The 18,372-nt window shown below is 39.9% G+C and overlaps 1 protein-coding gene across 1 annotated transcript in view; it reads right to left on the reverse strand.

Annotated features, from left to right (window-relative positions):
• Positions 1–17,548, reverse strand: part of LOC121929150 (E3 ubiquitin-protein ligase UBR5-like) — a 92,494-nt gene extending 74,946 nt beyond the window's left edge. The window contains exons 1-6 of the mRNA XM_042464461.1: positions 17,258–17,548; positions 4,571–4,615; positions 3,372–3,453; positions 3,137–3,213; positions 2,247–2,366; positions 1,135–1,324 (exon numbers count right to left, since the gene is read on the reverse strand). Coding sequence (XP_042320395.1) covers positions 1,135–1,324; positions 2,247–2,366; positions 3,137–3,213; positions 3,372–3,453; positions 4,571–4,615; positions 17,258–17,319 — 576 coding nt within the window. The 5' untranslated portion in view covers positions 17,320–17,548. The remainder of the gene's footprint in view (positions 1–1,134; positions 1,325–2,246; positions 2,367–3,136; positions 3,214–3,371; positions 3,454–4,570; positions 4,616–17,257) is intronic.
• Positions 17,549–18,372: the final 824 nt, after the last annotated feature.

Raw genomic sequence — 18,372 nt, forward strand, 5'->3', positions numbered from 1 at the left:
CAAACGGACCAGGCAAGTGCTTCTCGAAGGGGATTTTTTTCCGATAGAATGGGGAAATTTGCAAATGGACTGGAAGGGGAGGAATTCAGTGGAGATTGGGGTGTCAGGCTTGCTTGCTCTAGGACCTTTCTAATCACTATTGCTGCATTTACCCTTCTATAAGTCTACCCAAGATTTTTGGGGCAATTTTCAGGCATAAATTTCTCAACTTATAGTAGCCTTGAAGAGGGTAACAGTAAAAATGAAACAAATATGCTAGTTAGCAGGGTCTAAACACATTTATCTACAGGCGTTACTGGAAGCCGCATGTAATCTCAGAACAATTACCAATGATCTGTGGAAATGCCGGATCAGTAAGAAAAATGTCCAAGGAAAGAATGAGGAGTTTTGTTATTGTCAGAAAATGAATGTAGAAATGCTAAACTCTTTTCCAACCCTTCTGTCACTGATTTGTTTCCCCTCAAAATTCCATATTCTACCTACAGATCCTTGATAAACTGTTTTAACATGAAAAAATGGCTGAAGAAAGCATAACTGGCAAGGCTGAATTTTATTTGTTCACTAAAAATTTGTCCAGGTATTTTTCAAAGCATGTCCAAATATTTCAGTCCAAGGCCATGGCCTCAGTGAATGTCAGCTTGACTTTATTCTATGCAGACATATTCTGGTTTTTGCATGTTTCTACTGTTAGAAACACCTCTGCTTATTACAGGGGCACAGAACCATCATATTGTTTCTCTATTATACATGGACATAAGAAATTAAGTGTTGAAAAATATTAAAACGCATCCAAACAACTTGTTTTCCAGAGAAACTCTGGATGTTCCAAAATGAATGTTCATTTTTTAAAATTTGTTATTAGATTTTTTAAAGGGAAGGGAAGACACAAAAAGGAGGGGGGAAAGGAGAATGGGTACAAATGTGGGCTATGCATATATATAGTATAAACTGGCTATATTTCCAAAACCATATTTTCTTGTAGATAAGTTTTAAAATACACATTCATGAGCAGCTAAAGCAGTGAGATCTTCTGCTCACTGAATGAGCGATAGATGGTGAATACTTTTTGCAGCAGTAAAGGTATGCAAGAGGCAACCACATTATCTCTGAAATACTCATAGGAGAGGCTCATACCTGTGAAATTAATTCTTCTGGAATAACTGATGCTGGAATCACTGGCTGAGGCTGACTACCCAAGAGTCCAGATCCTCTATCACGCCCTGTTCTAATAACTCTTGTTTGCCTCCGAGAATCTCTAGCACCAGCTGATGATCTACCCGAGGATCCACCACCACTTCCTCCAACACCTGAGCTCCATCGACTTCTGAAGAATTTTTTAAAAGGCAACAGGTCAATGCATGTAAACTACCATACAAGATTTTCTTTAAATGCAATTATTGTTCACCACATTCTAATCATAGGAAACTATTTGTTCAATTGAAATTAGTATGTTTGATACAACTGCATCTTTTTTGTACAGCAGTTTTGAAAAAAATAATTTTATCAAAAGGAAAACATACTGGCAGAAATTATGACTTGTCTCTAAAATATTCATCCTTCCTGTAAAATTAGTGAAAATCTATTTTTTCTTAAAATACTTGGATTAATAGAAGTGCAAGGTATTTTGTATTTTTCCATCTGAATGGAGCAATAACCTGTTTTTAAATATATTTTAATTACTGTTAATACAGCCCAAACAGGCTGTTCAGATATTTTAGCTAATGAACTTGAAATTAAAGTAGATGAACATTTTAGATCACCACAAAAGAAAATAGTATACAGCTATTACAAATGTGAGGCAGTTTTAACTATTACAGTTCCCTGGCTTATTCCATAAGGACAGGTAACATTTTTTAAAAAACACTTGCCATGCCATGCCTGCATAACTTTCTTCCTATAAATCTTTTCATGTGTATTTTTAATATTAGTGCACCATTGTGGAAAAAATGTACACATGTGACATTTTATCTCAGCTGTGTTTCCCTAAAACAATCAGTGGGGAAAAGTCTAGACTACATAAAAGCAGCATGTCCTGTATAATAACTAAAGCAAATGCTGATTGTTTCAAATTCTAGGTTTCATTGACCAATACAAGATTATTTTCAATACTATTTTTGCCAAAAACTAAGCTAAGCCACTGCTGCATTTGAGTGGTTTTCATACATACTGGAGACAATGTTATGTGTATTCACACATAACCAGGTATGATACAAACAGGTTGCAGCCTCAACCCTATCAAAACTTACCCAAGGGTGTTGCCTGCCAGTCTGCCCAGAGTTTCAGAACCAGACAGAAACCATGGGGAATCACTAGTCCTGCCTGGCCTGGATGTCCTTCCTGCCCCTGAGCCACTGCTCAACTTTGAACTGAAAGCAAAAAATGGTAGATCAGTCACAATACAATCCCAAATGGGTTAAGAACAAAGCCTGGAATCCCAGGTTTAAATTCTCAGGGACTTATTCTGGTAACACACCAGCTTAAGCAACACCCTTGGGGAATCTTCAGAACTTAGCTGCAGAATATGATCTAACATGAAAAAAGAAAAAGCATGCAAAGCATGCCTAGAACATTTGATTCATGACAAAATGATTTTTATTTTGTTAAAAAATAACCCTTGTACCAACAGTCATGGAGAAACTGGGAAGTGTATGTCTAAATGAATGAATATGGATTAGAATATAAATTAATATAATTGTGAGACACTGTAAAATGATACTTAGCTTAAACCCCTATAAGAACTAAACTGATACCAGCCTTTGAAGAAAAAAATGTTCAGCCAAATAAAAACATGGATACAAAAAATATTATAAAGGGAAATATAATCTCAAATTTGATCATTCGGGATATTTGAGATTTTGTTGCTGTTGTCATTTAAAATGGTTTAACCATTTTAAATATTTTAAGGTCCAGTTCTAATTATTTAATATAAAATAGATGAGTAGTTTGGTCTTAATTTTTAGCTAAGCTTACTAAAGCCTCACCAGCTCACCATTCTGAGACACATATTTAAAAAATGTTTGCATCAACCAAGTTTATTTTCAATTCAATTAACAGTTCAAAAGCAACAATTATTTCCATAAAAACTGTCTTAAGAGATTAGATACATATTCTAATACAGAACAAAAGTGGCTCTTACCCATCATTATTATCAGGTTTACCCAATTCCAGTCTGTCTGGCTGAACTAAAAAGCCAATTCTGCAGATTCTACCATCCTAGATGCAAAAAGAAGAGCAACTTTATTTAAACAATATTATACTTAACTTATTCAAAAATAACATTTTCAGCAGTTAATTAAATTTATTTAATTTGGTAAATTAAGCTTAATTATATGACCATAATATTGTTTCTGAAAATAGATTGAGTAATTTACCTCAAGAAGAAATGCAGCATGATTTGGTCCCACCACACACTGTTTAATAGTAGCCTGTTCCAATACATTCAAAGGAGGATGGCTGAAAACACAAAGTGAGTATGTGTAATATTTCTAAACACTTTGTACTCTGAGAAATAAAAGTGACATATGGAATGTAAATCAAATTTAAATATAACACCTCAAAAAGACTTATGTGTATTAGTTAAAATAACTTATTTCTAGTCATTAAATTTAGAAAACGAGCAAAACTAGAGAAAAAACAAAGAACGTTATACAGTATTGCATTTAAACTACGTACAGTGGTACCCCGGGATACGAAATACCCACGTTACGAAATTTCCGGGTTATGAAAAAAATCCATTGAAAATAATTGTTCCGGGTTACGAAGGTTATTTCGGGTTACGAAAAAAATTTTGGTGCTTTTCGGCGCTTTTTCGCACGAAATCGGCGGCGGAACGAATTAATTTCGTAACCCGAGGGAGCACTGTATTCTCAAAATGTCTTTATAATTAGACAGTTAGTTTTTAAAATGTGCTTTCCAGCTACTTTTTTTCTGGCAACTTGTCTATAATCATTTCTCCATTATTTATTTAGAATCATAGAGTTGGAAGAGACCACAACTGCCATTCAGCCCAACCCCGTCATGCAGGAACTCACAATCAAAGCATCTCTGACAGATGGCCATTCAGCATCTGCTTAAAGACTTCCAAGGAAGAAGTACTCTTTCAAGATATCCTGACCTTACCCTCTCAGGTGGAAATCAAAGTATCATAGATTTTAAGTGTTGTTATTGTTTTCCACACAGAACAAAAAAGGCTACCTATGAGCTGTCCCCTCTTTAAGCTAGTAGATCCAATTGTATTTAATTTGGACACCAATGGAATGTCAAACATAAAACCACATCCATATTGGACAGTGAGAAGTACATGTGCTCCTGGGTCCTCCTTCCCCCATCTGCCTACCCAAGTGATTCAAATGTGAACAGTAAAGGTTTTTCCTAAAAAGGGAGGGGGGGAGAAGAGGGAATCTAGCAGCACCTTTAAAACCAACAGATTTATTTTAGAATGAGCCTTCATAGAGTCAAATCCACTTCGTCAGTTACAATGATGTAGCAATGTTGGAGTTCCTCACATTATTTTCCCTTCACGTCAGGTTATTTTTCCCCCTTGGTGTAACACCCACTAATTCCATCTCACCTATTTAAATTGTATTTGTTGAGCTTCTCTGAAACTTCTCTTAACCTGAAAAAGAAGACAAAGTATCAATTAGTATCTATAAGCATATACCAAATAACACATTTCTTGTCAGAATTTATCATACAGTCCACAGATTAGTTTATAAAGATATAACCAATTTCTGAGCTAGCAAAACCTCAGAACCCAGGGCAGTGGTTGAACAGGACTGAAATGTCCAGAAGACACTATAGGATATAAATACTAAGTACTGTTTGGTTAAAAAAAATTAACACCTTTAAAAATAGAATGCTCAGAAGAAAATTACTTAAGTAAACAGCTTCATGCAGACCGAAGTAAAAAGGGAACAGTTATTTCCCATTTATTTTAAGAGACATAAAAACTACATTCTGGAATTCATACTGAAACACTTAAATGACTACTTTCCATTGTAACGACCACTCCTAGATGTAGCATAAATGCATCTTAATTTTCAAAGAAAAAAAATCCTGTCCTATTCCAGCTCCAGTACCTTTGCTGATCTAAAGTTCTCCTGGTCCCACTCCACCTGAGTATTATAGATGAAACTACCCCACAAAACAACTATGAGATGCCAATGTTACTTCCTTCAACTTTCTCTTCAAATCTCATCTTTTCCTGTAATTCTTAGTTTTTAAAAATCCACAACAAAAGGTGGAAAATCCATAATCTCAATAAAAATCTATTTAGCTCACCTTCCCTTCCTATTTTCTTCTCTACATTAAATTGTGGATTAAATGCTTCTTGAGGAAGAGATCTGTCCTACTTCATTTCATAAAGCACCCAATATATGAATGGCAATATAAAAGTAATAAATGAAAGGACTGACTCATGGAAATCCTCTGCTTTTATTAGTAAGCACTTATTCTTTTGCTTGAGCAACTCTAAACACATTCATATACTCCATTATTGGTGAGAAGAACTACATTGTGAAATCGAAGGCTTTCACGACTGGCATCCATAATTTTTTGTGGGTCTTTCAGGCTATGTGGCTATGTTCTAGAACAGTTTGTTTATTGTGGGCAAGTCTACATAGGGACCACCAAACACAGTGTTCAAACATGAATCAAGGAACACAAGACACACTGCAGACTGGGTCAGACAGAAAAATCAGCAGTAGCAGAACACATTATAAACCATCCTGGGCATAAAATGCTATTTGAAAACACTGAAATTCTGGACCATGTCAACAACTATCAGGACAGAATGCACAGGGAAGCCACTGAAATCCAGAAACACCTGGACAACTTCAACAGGAAAGAAGAAACCATTAAAGTAAACAAAGTTTGGCTACCAGTCTTGAAAAACACCAAAATCAAGACCCAACAAGTGCAAATGCAAACCACCCAGGGTCAGGGGGATTTCCCAGCAGACAATGGATCACTAATTAAATGGACACTCTGACGCCTTGCCATTCAACAGCAGACCAACACACAGATTAACATGTAAATCACTTCCTCTTAACCAAGGCTCACACAGTATATATACTGCACTCACTTCCATGCCAGCATTCTTTGAAGATGCCATCCACAGATGTTGGCGAAATATCAGGAATAAACTCTTCCAGAACATGGCAGATAGCCCAAAAAACCGACCAAAAACTAAGTACACTTTCAGCAAGGAGGTAGAATCAATAAATTGGTGTGCAACTTATGACCCTCCAAATGCCAGACATACCTGGCATCGTCAGTGATGGTGATGTTCAGATGTGCAATGAAACATCAGATGGAGGGGCATGTTCTCCATCTCTGCAGTATACATACTCACTTTACTTTCATTTGATCCTATGTTAGAACACGCATGAACCCCTCAGGTCCTATGTTAGAACAAGGCTGACCCACCAGCCTGAGGTCTATATCCAACCACTCCTCATCACGGTTGTATCAGACCTGTTCAGTGGTACCTCGGGATATGAAATACCCAGGTTACGAAATTTTCGGGATACGAAAAAATCCCATAGGGAATTATTGTTTCGGGTTACGAATGTTTTTTCGGGTTACGAAAAAACTTTTGGTGCTTTTTTCGGCTTTTTCGCACGGAATCGCGGCTTTTCCCCAACTTTTGGTGCTTTTTTCGGCTTTTTCGCACGGAATCGCGGCTTTTCCCCAACTTTTGGTGCTTTTTTCGGCTTTTTCGCACGGAATCACGGCTTTTCCCCATTAGCGCCTATGGCAATTCGGCTTACGAAGGCTTTTCGGGTTACGAACGGTGCCACGGAACGAATTAATTTCGTAACCCGAGGCACCACTATATCTAATTCTGTCAAAGTAGCAGTGAAAGCTACTGTTTGTGAAGCAGCAGATATCCTCCCACTAAGAAATGTGCCTTAGGGAATTCTACATCAACAGCACTGTTTTTCAAGCACTAGTCTCAAGAATCAGCAGTAACAGCCCGAATATGCTACCTGATAATACACAGACTCCTGAAACAAAGAGAAATATTCTTGGTAATTTAGCCTGTGAGGTAAAACTACTTGGGAAGGGGGATTATTATGCCATGGTTGAGTCCAGAGAAACTTGGTTAGAAACTCCAACATGAGAAATACCTTCTAATGCAACCCTGAACTAAATCCTTTAGCCTAGCGATGTGTCCTTTTTGAACTATCCGATGAGGTGGACCAGGCATTTTCTTCCCAGTTACCATCTACTGGAACAATATTTGTGCCCAGCACCTACAAGTATTTCACTGTATCTTAGAAACACACAGTGGACCAGAAGACAATGGTTTGCAGAGTGGCACTGGTCCACAGACTGCTACTTTGAATAGCACCTCTAGCCTAATATGTTACAAATATAGCAGAACTTGTGAATTACAATCTGCTAAGTAGTCCCCCTTCCTCAATGTAAAACATGCCATGCAGTCCTGTCACTAATGTCTCCCTGCACCATTTGAATATCTATTAGGAGTGTTCTTTCATGTGTGCAACCGCTCATGTGAAGACTATATTCTTACACATGTTTAAGCTGTACAGATATTAGAGCCTGATTCCTGTAGAGCCTGGCAGAAATGAATTTCTAAAACTAAAGAAAGGCAGGGATCCAACACCATTTCCACTGAACCAACCAGTTCCTCATTGCAGACCTTGTGTGTATAATTTCCCATGTGCTATGTGCAATGATTAAATCCAGCCTTAACTGTGGAGTTTTTTCTACTCTGCTGGAATCATATTGGGTTGAAGCTTAGCATACCATTGACCACATCAAGCAATGGGAACACTGGTGCAGCCACACTCCTAACTTGTGTAACAATTTGTTACATTTATAAAACATGAATGTTACATTTATAACACATGGATAAGTCAGGCTTCTTCAGTGTGTGTATGTGTGCGTATAGTAAGAGAGACAAATGGATGCTTTTTGCTTCATTGTTTCAGCTTTCCTTTCATCCTTCACTCCTCAGACAGCAGGTGGGAGAGGAATTCTTTAAAATCAGTCAGTCACCCAGGACTCTTTCTGCTTGGCGCAAGAAAGAAATAAACTGCTCTGCCGACTGTATGGGAAATCTGAAAGAGCTGCTATCACATTACCATACTGACCCGTAAATAAGTCAACCTGGGATTTTGGGGTCAATTTTTCAGCATAAATTTCCCGATTTATAGACGAGTATATATGGTATATCCACAATTATGCACACAACAGATGTCCCTATGCTCTTTGACAAGTATGACAAACCCCAGGCTCCTTTCAAAAGCAGAGAATAGAGTAGGCAATATTACTGATGGTAGACTAATGGTACAATCCTGACTCCACCCCTTCTGCATTCCTAGTGTAGATTGTTTTATTATTATTGTATTATTGGAGTGATGTTTGAGGTTTGTTTTCTAACTGTGCTTGCTTGCAAGGTGCTTCCAACATCATCTCTACATTCCACTGGAGGAGGACCAGGGCTTATTTTTGTTCTTTACATTTGAGCAGCACACTTCTAAAAAATACCCCACACATTTATTTTGTGTAATGCACTGCAAAGTTAGGGATAAAATCCAGACATATGGGTTAAGGTAGGGTTCTAGCAATAATACATGTTCAGTTGCCACCAAAGCCAGTAAAATTTGTAGAACCTAATCATAATCAAATACATGAAAACACTAAAACTACAGAACACTTCAGGACTTCCCTTGGCCTGTTACAGACAGCCAAAATAAAGCTGCTTCGAGTCACTTTGGAGGTATGGTATTTCAATGATGCATGAGTCCTAAGAGTCTGGAAGCTTCACCAAAGCTGCACTCCAGTCCTTAGGACTGGAGCGTGGCTTTGGTGCGGCCTTTGGACTCTTAGGATGCATGTATCATTGAAATACCATACCTACAAAGTGACTCGAAGCAGCTTTATTTTGGCTGGCTGTCTTCAATTTGGGACATCATAACTTAAGAAAAAATTTGGTAAACTAGAAATAGATTAGATAAGACCTACACAAATAGTAAGGGTGAAGATTTATCATATAATAAAGCTGGGAAATAGGAAAATTCCAAACCAGAGTAGTATAGAAAACCATAATGAATGAAACTTATGCATGTAATGTGCACAAGCCTGCATAAACTCTAGACCCACTAAGGGGCAGTACAGACCACACGCTCAAAGCCCTAACCACACTGCCCAGGCACCATCTTGATGCGCACCTGTCCACGTGGCATGCACCATGATGACGTACCTTGGTGCAGCGTCCAGATGGCACTGCACAGAAAGAGCATCATCATGGTGCACCGGCGTGCCTATGACACCCCTTCCAGGGAACAAGAAGAAGCTGCTTTTCGTGGCTTCTTTTTTGCTCCCTGCAAGGAGCAGATCACTGCCAAGGCATGTGGTTGTCGCGACAACAATCTGGGGCTAAAAGGGGTGGCTACATGCTGCCTGTCTGTAGAGCCCCTTACTTATCCAGTTTGTCATGTGTGCATAGACACATTATTTATATATTATTATTAGGCATTCTTATTATTGCTCTTCTTGAAACATTATTTCATGCTCATGAATGCCTGTTAAAGCAGTCTACACAAAATGGTGACCCATGGACCAACTTCACTCTGTTGGCAAGTTTCCAGAAAGAAAGAAACAATTGCAGCCAATTAATATAAATACAGTATGAGTTTCTTACACACTGGGGAAAAAATCTGCCCACATCACGTATCATATAGCTTGAGATGCAATGCACTGATGTGGAGCAAAAAGTTTTCCATATTCAATAAAAATTTCCCCTCCTCTCCAACCTCCTCACACCCAGTGCTTGAAAAACTGGTCTGGAGAATTTCCAAGCCCGACAGAACAGATTTTAAGCGTGCAAGAACAGAATGAATTACCACCCCACTATTCCCTAGCTTCCATCAGCAGAATAACACAATGGCAATCTGCTCATTTATTTCAACAGGAACTCAACTAAATTTCCATCCCACCTTTACTCTTGACCTAATTCAAAGTCTACAGTACGAAAGCACAGAACACAAATAGCATATGGTCTCTGATTCTCCAGGTCCTCCAGAAGGAACAAATTTGGAGATGATTTCCCACCCCAAATTGGCCTGGAACAACCTAAAACTACAGTACATTGTAAATGCAGCAGTTTTACAATCTCCACCAAGCTTCACCTCTATGCAGGAAGAACAAAACTGGTAGCCAAAAAATTTGCATCACTTCCAGCGCTCCTGGGAAGAAGATGCAGCTGGCAGGATGGCCCTTACCCCACCCTGGCAGCTGCTCACCCCTGGACAGCAAAATACCATGAAGAAGTTGGGTGTGAAGCTTTTGGCAGAGGGAGGTCATAGGATCTTGGGATCAGTTCTCATACACAACTTTGGATTAGATCCTAATATACTGCTCTGTACGGTAGCTAACCATAAATATATCATAAACCCACTGACCACCACACATACTTGCATGCCTCCAGTTTCCACCCTGAGCACACTACCAAATCCATAGTTTATAGCCATAGTTTATATTGCATTTGCTCAAATCCACAAGACAAGGTTGCTAAACTCATAGAATTACAACAAAAATACCTCAAGCTACAGTACCCACCATATGAAGTTAAAAAACAAACAAACAAATCAACAAGGCAAGACTTGTACCAGGTCTAATCTATTAAAAATGGATCAATGAAAAGAAATAGCAGGACCCCACTAGTGGTCACGTACAGCTGTCAACTGCAATCTCTGCAATCACGCACACATATCATTAATGAACTACAATAATGTTACCCTCTCAAGGGGTCGTGGGCTCAAGTCTTTATTTGCTACAGACAGACTCCAAAGCTCAGCTGTTTACCTACAGGAGGATACACAGCATGGGTACATACCTTGCTACAACTCTGCCCACACATCTACTCAATATCATCACAGGACCTAATCACCAACAATATTAAAAGTATTTTCACTTGTACATCCTCTAACGTGATATATGCTTGCCTCTATCAACAGTGTCCTTCATAACACTACACTGAGCAAACAGACCAGTCTGGGTCAGAGGATAAATGGACATAAATAAGACATTAGGAATGGGCATACACAAAAACTAGTTGCAGAACACTTCAATCTTCCTGGGCATTCCATCTTCCATCTCAAAACAGAACTCACTGAACAAAAAAAAACTTCAAGGGGATAACCAGCAGAAATGGGCTATATCCACAAACAGCAGCCAATCAAGAGTGAGCAGAATAGAGGCCAAGGTTTCCTGGTATGCTACACATTATTAGAACATTAGTAAATACACCAGCCTCATGAGGTCTGTCTTGCCTAGTATACCACATCTCCTTTCTGGTTCCCAGCCAGCAACATAATATTCCAAGAACTTCCTCCACCATTCATGGGTATAAATGTCTGTCCATGCCCTGCATCTGATGAAGTAGACTCAGTCTAAGAAAGCTTAAGCTACCAACTTCTTTCTCTCAGTCTCAAAGGTGCTACAATATCCTTTTGCATACCAATCGAGACTAACAAAGCTATGTCTTTGAATTATACTTCAGTACTGTTCATTTTATGTTCGTGCAAAAATAAAGCTTAAACGTATATATTCAATGACTTTAATTAACTTGACAATGACTATACTTGATCACTGATTCTGAACAAAAAGGAATGAACCTCCGACATGGTGCATTTAGTTCCTTTCCCCATAAAATATAATGGGTTTTGTAGTGTGCTGTCAAACATCAGCTGTCAAACTTTTTTTTTAACGGGGGAAGCACTGGACACTGCCAAAAAAAAGGGGGAGGAAGTTCATCTGTGGCACATTGGATGCACTTCACCCAGCCCTGCAGCAGGGGAAAATCTGGAATGTTATGAAGCTGGATTCCTTTATCGGGATACACATCATTCCCACATGATGTGCAGTATCACTTATCCCACATTACGACACCAAGACACTCTGCATTTCCCTGCCCCCACCACACATTATGGTTGGCTACAACAAATAGGACCAGGAGGACCCACAATGTTATGGCTGTACAATGACAGTCATAGGATAGCATATATTTCAGGAACAAAGGAATTGTTCCAATTGAAAATGCAGTTTTTGACAGTAATACTTCATTTTTTCCATGGGAACAGAATTACACAAAGTGAAAAAGTAGCTATATACCAGTCTTGTTTGATAACGCACATTTAAATTCTAATTTCACTGTTCTCACACTGAAGGTGTGTGCATCTTCATATTCTGCAGAATAACCCAATTTAACAGCCAACCTAACACTTGCTGATCAAGCAAGTCAGCAAATAACTGCTGCCCCAGACAGTGACACAAAACATATTAGAGCAGAATTATCTAAAATCTAGTAGAGAAGGTAGGCTTGCCTTCAGAATGAAGCACCAGTTTAGTTTATTCAAAATGTTATGCACTAAGCTATGAACCTCCAGTTCTCTTCATTCTACTATCTGCTTTCTCTGCTGTAAAAAAGAAATGAAATCCTGTTGAAGCCCTGGGGAAGGCAGTCACTGAACGTATTCAGAGCAGAACAATAGCTCATGAATAGAGACAATCTTCATCATCTTTTCACTACAGTTAAGATATATTTCTGGTAAGTAATCAAGATCTCAAGTCTTTGACTCAAAAATGTATGCGAAATTAAACATCTTTATGATTCAGAGTAAAATTAACATTACTCATCTGTCCCTGATTTTTAAGGATAGGTCTGCAATAAATACTGAAAAATAATCTGGTTTTGCAACAGTGAGATTTTAATCATCAATTAATTAGGACCATTTTATAAATACAAGTTATCAAAAGCACAGCTGTTGAACTGTAAGCTCCTAGTGCAAACCCTAAACATTCATGAACTGCCTGTGTGACCCTAGGTCAGTCATTCCTTCTCAGCCTAAACATACCTCTCAGGGATGTTGTGAAGATAATAAAGCATAGGGAGAATCAACCATGATGTCCTCAGTTTGTTTACAACTATGAACAATGAACAAAGGCTCTATGAAACACAAAAATATGCTTCATCCTTGCAAACATTTATAATGATTTACTGACATAAGAAAATTGTCTTGATGAATGGTTAGCATAACTAAATCAAATAAATATTTTTACAACTTACAATTTGGAAAAAATGTGTATGTCTAAACTTAATAAATTTATGAAATCATAAATTTTGGCTAAGAAGTTATTAGCTGCTAAGGACCATTTTGTAAAATGTTTTAAACACTCAGAACTCAATCAGTGATGACATCTTAAACAGCATCATGGAAGAGCCTAGTGCTAGATGAAAACCTTTTCTTTTTAGCATTGCAACTTCATAAACACTACACTTACATACACCGTCTGCCTTAATCTGAAAGAAAACAGCTAGAATATTGTTTACGAAACTGGAACAGTAAAAAAAGTGTTTCAAATATATATGAAAAGTGAAAAACTGTATATTTGTAAATGTTTAACTCTCAAAAAAGTAATAAACAATCCCTCTACAGAGAATAAGAAATACTGCAGCTGAATCATAATCATATTTAATAGGAAGATCGGTAACCAGAGGGACTTATTTCTGAATATTATTTTAATCTATAGTTGTAATAGAATTAAATCAAAATGCGTATGCATTCATCTCACCCTTAATGTCTTATTGCCACCACTATGCCACAGTATTTCAGAAACAATATGCCACATTCATAGGTTGTACTGAATCTGCTGTCAGTCTCAGAGCTATCCCTCTTCTCAGCACATGGCACTTTCTGCAGTGTAAAATGTGTCACCAGGTCATTCAAGAGAAAGAAAACACACCCATCAAGAAATTTCTCCTTTCTAATCTAGATATAGGCAAGTAAAGGTTTAGAGGAGGTGCAATCCTCATACTCATGTACCGTATTCCATTCCACCCACCATTTAGCTTTACATGCTCTCTTTCAGTAATATTTTAAAGACACACAACTGAGGTTGCAACCCTATGCTAACTGATTTGGAAAAAAGGCCCACTTAGCACAGCAGGGCCTTACTTCTGAATACACACCATTGCACTGTACAATTCCAACACAATGGACAATGTTCAGGGAGACACAAATTAATCTAATAAGTTGTCTATCTCTTCAGATATTTAGTAAATGAAGGAGAAGCTGCATCTGCAGGTTATCTGTAAGAAAACCCTTTAGAGGCTGGGGAGGCAGGAACCTGAATATTAAAATGAACTTTAAATACCCAGCAATTTAAGCTTTCAATTATGTTTCCATTATACTTCCAGTCAACTATTCCAAGGCCACCAATCCCAATATAATTAGAACTATTTCTGCTCTACGTTGCTCCCCAGGAAACCCAATAAACATCAGATAAAACACCAAAATACATTTACTTATGAGTTCGTATTTGCACTTCCCATCTTAACGTTATGTGAATTCCAACTCCTGTTTCTTTTTCTCCCATCTCTAGTTATGATTAGCAATTTCCTTCAGGTATGATCTGGAAATCAACTGTGCAAATTTGGATAGGCCCTTGTAACATTCCCAAAAGTGAACTGTCAACTACTGTTCAAAAATCCCAGCAGTTCTCAATACAGTACATATACAGAAACAAGAAATAGGGTGTTTCATGGGAGAGAGCCATATCAACACATTCCAACAAGGCATGGAATCCCCCCAAGCCCTCCATCAAGCAGAGGTTTTATTTGAAAAGGAGCTGAAGGGTCAAGGTTCACCTCCATGCTCTGCACATTCAGAAACCAATTAATATGTGTCCAGAAAAAAGTTACCTTCATGATAAACTCTGGTGAACTGAGTGAATTGTGTCCTGAAATATTGCTGTGGTTGTGTGCCTTCAAGTCATTTCCCACTTATGGAAACCCTATCACAGGTTTTTGTGGATAAGATTTGTTCAGAGGGCGAGGGGGTTGCCACTGCCTTCCTCTGAGGCTGAGAGACTTGCACAAGGCCTACACAGAGGTAGAGCTAACAAAGCCAGTTCTAAATACAGAACAGAAAAACGAAACTTCAGTACACCAAAGAAGCAAGACTATCTGAGATACACAAACACGTGGAGAGCTAGTGTGGTATAGTGGTTGAGTGTTCGACTACAACTCTGGAGACCAGGGTTTTCTTCCCAGATAGTCCATGGAAACTCACTGGGGGTGACCTTGGGCAAGTCACACTCTCTCATCCTCAAGGGAAAGCAATGGCAAACCTCCTCTAAACTACCCTTGCCAAGAACCCTCATGATAGAGTAGCCATGTCAGAAACAACCTGTTGGCACACAACAGCAGCAACAACAACAACATTGCACTCCTCAATATGCCACCTGGGTGACCAGACATCCTCGTTTTTCTAGGAAATGTCTTACAGTTCCACCTTCTGCCCACGAAGAATTCCAAAATTGCCCTCCATTTTGAGCATGACTAAGACACAGGATTTTATACTTATATGAGTGTTTTTAGCTTTTTATTTTGTCATGTACGCCACTTTTTTCTTGAACGTCTCCATTCTATGGTGCCTGGTCCTCCTTTGTGATGAGGACAGGTGGTCACCTGTGTGCCATCCATAACAAGAAAAGTACATGCACCCATTCATGCACCAGCATCTTATACACACGCACGTGTGCTCGACAATCCCACTTTAGGCTCTTAGCATATTGGGGGGGGGGGGATAGACAGGGTGACCAGATGTCCTCCTTTTCCAGGATATGCCCTACATTTCAACTTTCTGTACAGGAGGAATTCCAAAATGTCCTCCATTTTGAGCATGGCTATGAAGCATAAATTGGCATGAGTTGGGTTTATTTAGCTTTTATTTGGCAATTCCCTCCATTTTTCCTTGAACATCCTACATTTTGAGGTGCACAGTCCTTCTCTACATTGAGGACTTCTGGTCATTCTGGGGGTGGAGGACACAAAGCCAGTGTACATTATCCCAACCCCACTAATTTTATAGGGGAAAGGGGGTCCTTCCAAGGCTCCCCCTCCAACCTTCTTCCTCCTTACTGCCCAATGTCACCCTCCGACTGACCTCCTCCCATCTTACACCGTACAGAATCTTTAGTCATACCTTTTGTACTAGTGTTACTCATAAATCGTAATTCCCATACATCACTGAATGTAATGGTAACACAGTTTGACATAAACAACGAGCACAATTAAAATTACTTTAAAAATACAATATCATACGTACGACCTAAACATTAACACATCAAACGTCATGCGCTTGAAATGAAAAATCGACAAGATGTAATGTTTTTAGCTTTGCTTTGATCATGCCCTCAATTGTTCTGTGAATGCCCTGCTTTTTATATGAGTGTTTTTTAAAGCTTTTCTTTGTTGGTCATGTCCTCCATTTTCCCTCAAACATCTTACATTTTGAGGTGCCTGGTCCTCCCTTTGCGGTGAGGAGATCCGGTCACCCCAGGAGCAGAGGGCACAAAACTGGGCTACACTCCCCCAACCCCAGCATTTTGATGGGGTCCCTCCTTTCTCCTTCCACTGAGCCTCACCCCACTCAATGTTTCCAAGAGACACAGGCCAATGCCACAGCCTGTTTCTTCCCAAAGGTAAATGTTTGGGGGGCAATGGGATTGCCTGGCGAGGGCCTCATCCCCTGCACTCCCCCCTCAAGTGACACCACTGATGTTACTCATCAATGGTAGCACTGCCATATATCACTGAAGGTCACACTAATAGTTGTGACATAAACAACTAGCACAATTAAAATTGTACCTTTAACTTACAGTATCATACACGCAGCCTATGCGTATTTACATGTGCATAGTTTCATGGGCTCAAAGTGAAAATTCGGTCAACTGTGATGCTTTTAAAGATTTTTTTAAAATTAATGTATTTTTAATAAAAATTAAATATTTGGAAATGTGAAATGCTGATAAATCCACAATCCCTGGGGCCTCTCCGCTCTCCCTTCTCTCCAACATTTTCAAAGGACACAGGCTGGTTTCAACCCTTTTAAATTTTATCGTAAGGTGTTCTTCTTTAAAATAATCTGTGAGCAGAGTCTGGTCTCTTCGGGGGAGAAAGGTGGCCTATAATGACACATATAAATGAACCAATGCCTGTTCTGCCCAAAGGTGGATGTTTGGGGAGGGGGCCCTGGGGCCTTCCCTGCACCCTCCAAGTGACACCACCGGCTGCTCCTCCTCCTTCTCCCAGGCATGGAGGGCTCCTCCCCGCCTCCGCCTCCGCCTCCCAGGGGGGCTGCTGTGGGGGGGCAAAGCTGCTCCTGCAGCTGAAGAGGGCTCCCTTCCCTTCCTTCCCCCTTCTTCCCCTCCGGGGCCTCACCGGTCATTGAGCTGGTCCTCGGTGCCCGGGAGCGGATGCACCACGAAGTGGATGGAGGTCATGTCTGTCTCTGGGTCTCTCCCCGTCCTCCCCAAAGAGAAGGAGGAGAAAGCGGGCGGCGGAGGGGGACTCCTTCACACTCGGGAGCCTCCGCTCCTCCTCCAGAAAGGGCCAAAAGGACAGTAATATCCGACGCGGCGGAGCGCTAGCAGCCAAAAAGGGGGTCGCTCAGCACCCGACTCTCACAAGCGCCGCCATCTTAAGTTCCAGCGGCCTTGCTCCCTCGCTCTCTCCGCCCTGGGAAAGAGAAAAGGTGGGCGACGGCAGCCAATGGCAACCCGTTTCTCATTAGGAAAGCCGCCCGCGGCGATGTGAAACGCGCAGGGATTGGACAGCGAGGCGAGGCTCGACGTGATTACGTCAAACGTCATTTCATTTTTTTTCTTCCCCCTTTTTCTTTAATTAAGGGGCGGGAGGTGCGCGCGCAGCCTCGTCTTGTGGGGGGAGGAGGAGGAGGCCCGTTGAGGCTGCAGGGAGGGGTGGTTCCTCCCTTTTTGCGCTCCGGCGTGACGTGTGACTCTGGCACATTGGTTCCTACCGGAAGGACGTTCCTCAAAACTGAGTGGGACGTCTATACTCACTCACTCCCCCCCTTTCTTTGGACTGTACCATTTTTCAGAATGCAGAAGAAGGCTCTTGCTTGGATCGAACCAAGTCAAGGGCGGGGGTGGAAGGCGCCATATATCAGCCTTTTTACTATATATATATATAGAGAGAGAGAGAGAGAGAGAGCCGTGTTAGTTTGTAGAATCAGGATGTAGAGGTCTTGTTGCACCTTAGAGGCTGACTGAAAGAAAGGAGTTGGCAGCATGAGCATTTTGTCAATTGAAATCTACTTCCTCAGATGCTCATGCTGCCAATTTCTTTCTTTCATTTAGCCTCCAAGGTGCTACAAGATCTCTTTAAAAGGGTCTTATGTGGAATCTGGAAGTATAAAAGAGAAGAAGAAGAAACAATACATAACAAAATAATGTTAGAAAATATGTTGGTTTAATTGTTAAATTTATGAATTGTAAAATTGTTGGTACTAATTTTGTTTAATAAAGTATTTTTAA

Source organism: Sceloporus undulatus, chromosome 4 (assembly GCF_019175285.1).
Source record: "Sceloporus undulatus isolate JIND9_A2432 ecotype Alabama chromosome 4, SceUnd_v1.1, whole genome shotgun sequence".
Taxonomy (NCBI): domain Eukaryota; kingdom Metazoa; phylum Chordata; class Lepidosauria; order Squamata; family Phrynosomatidae; genus Sceloporus; species Sceloporus undulatus.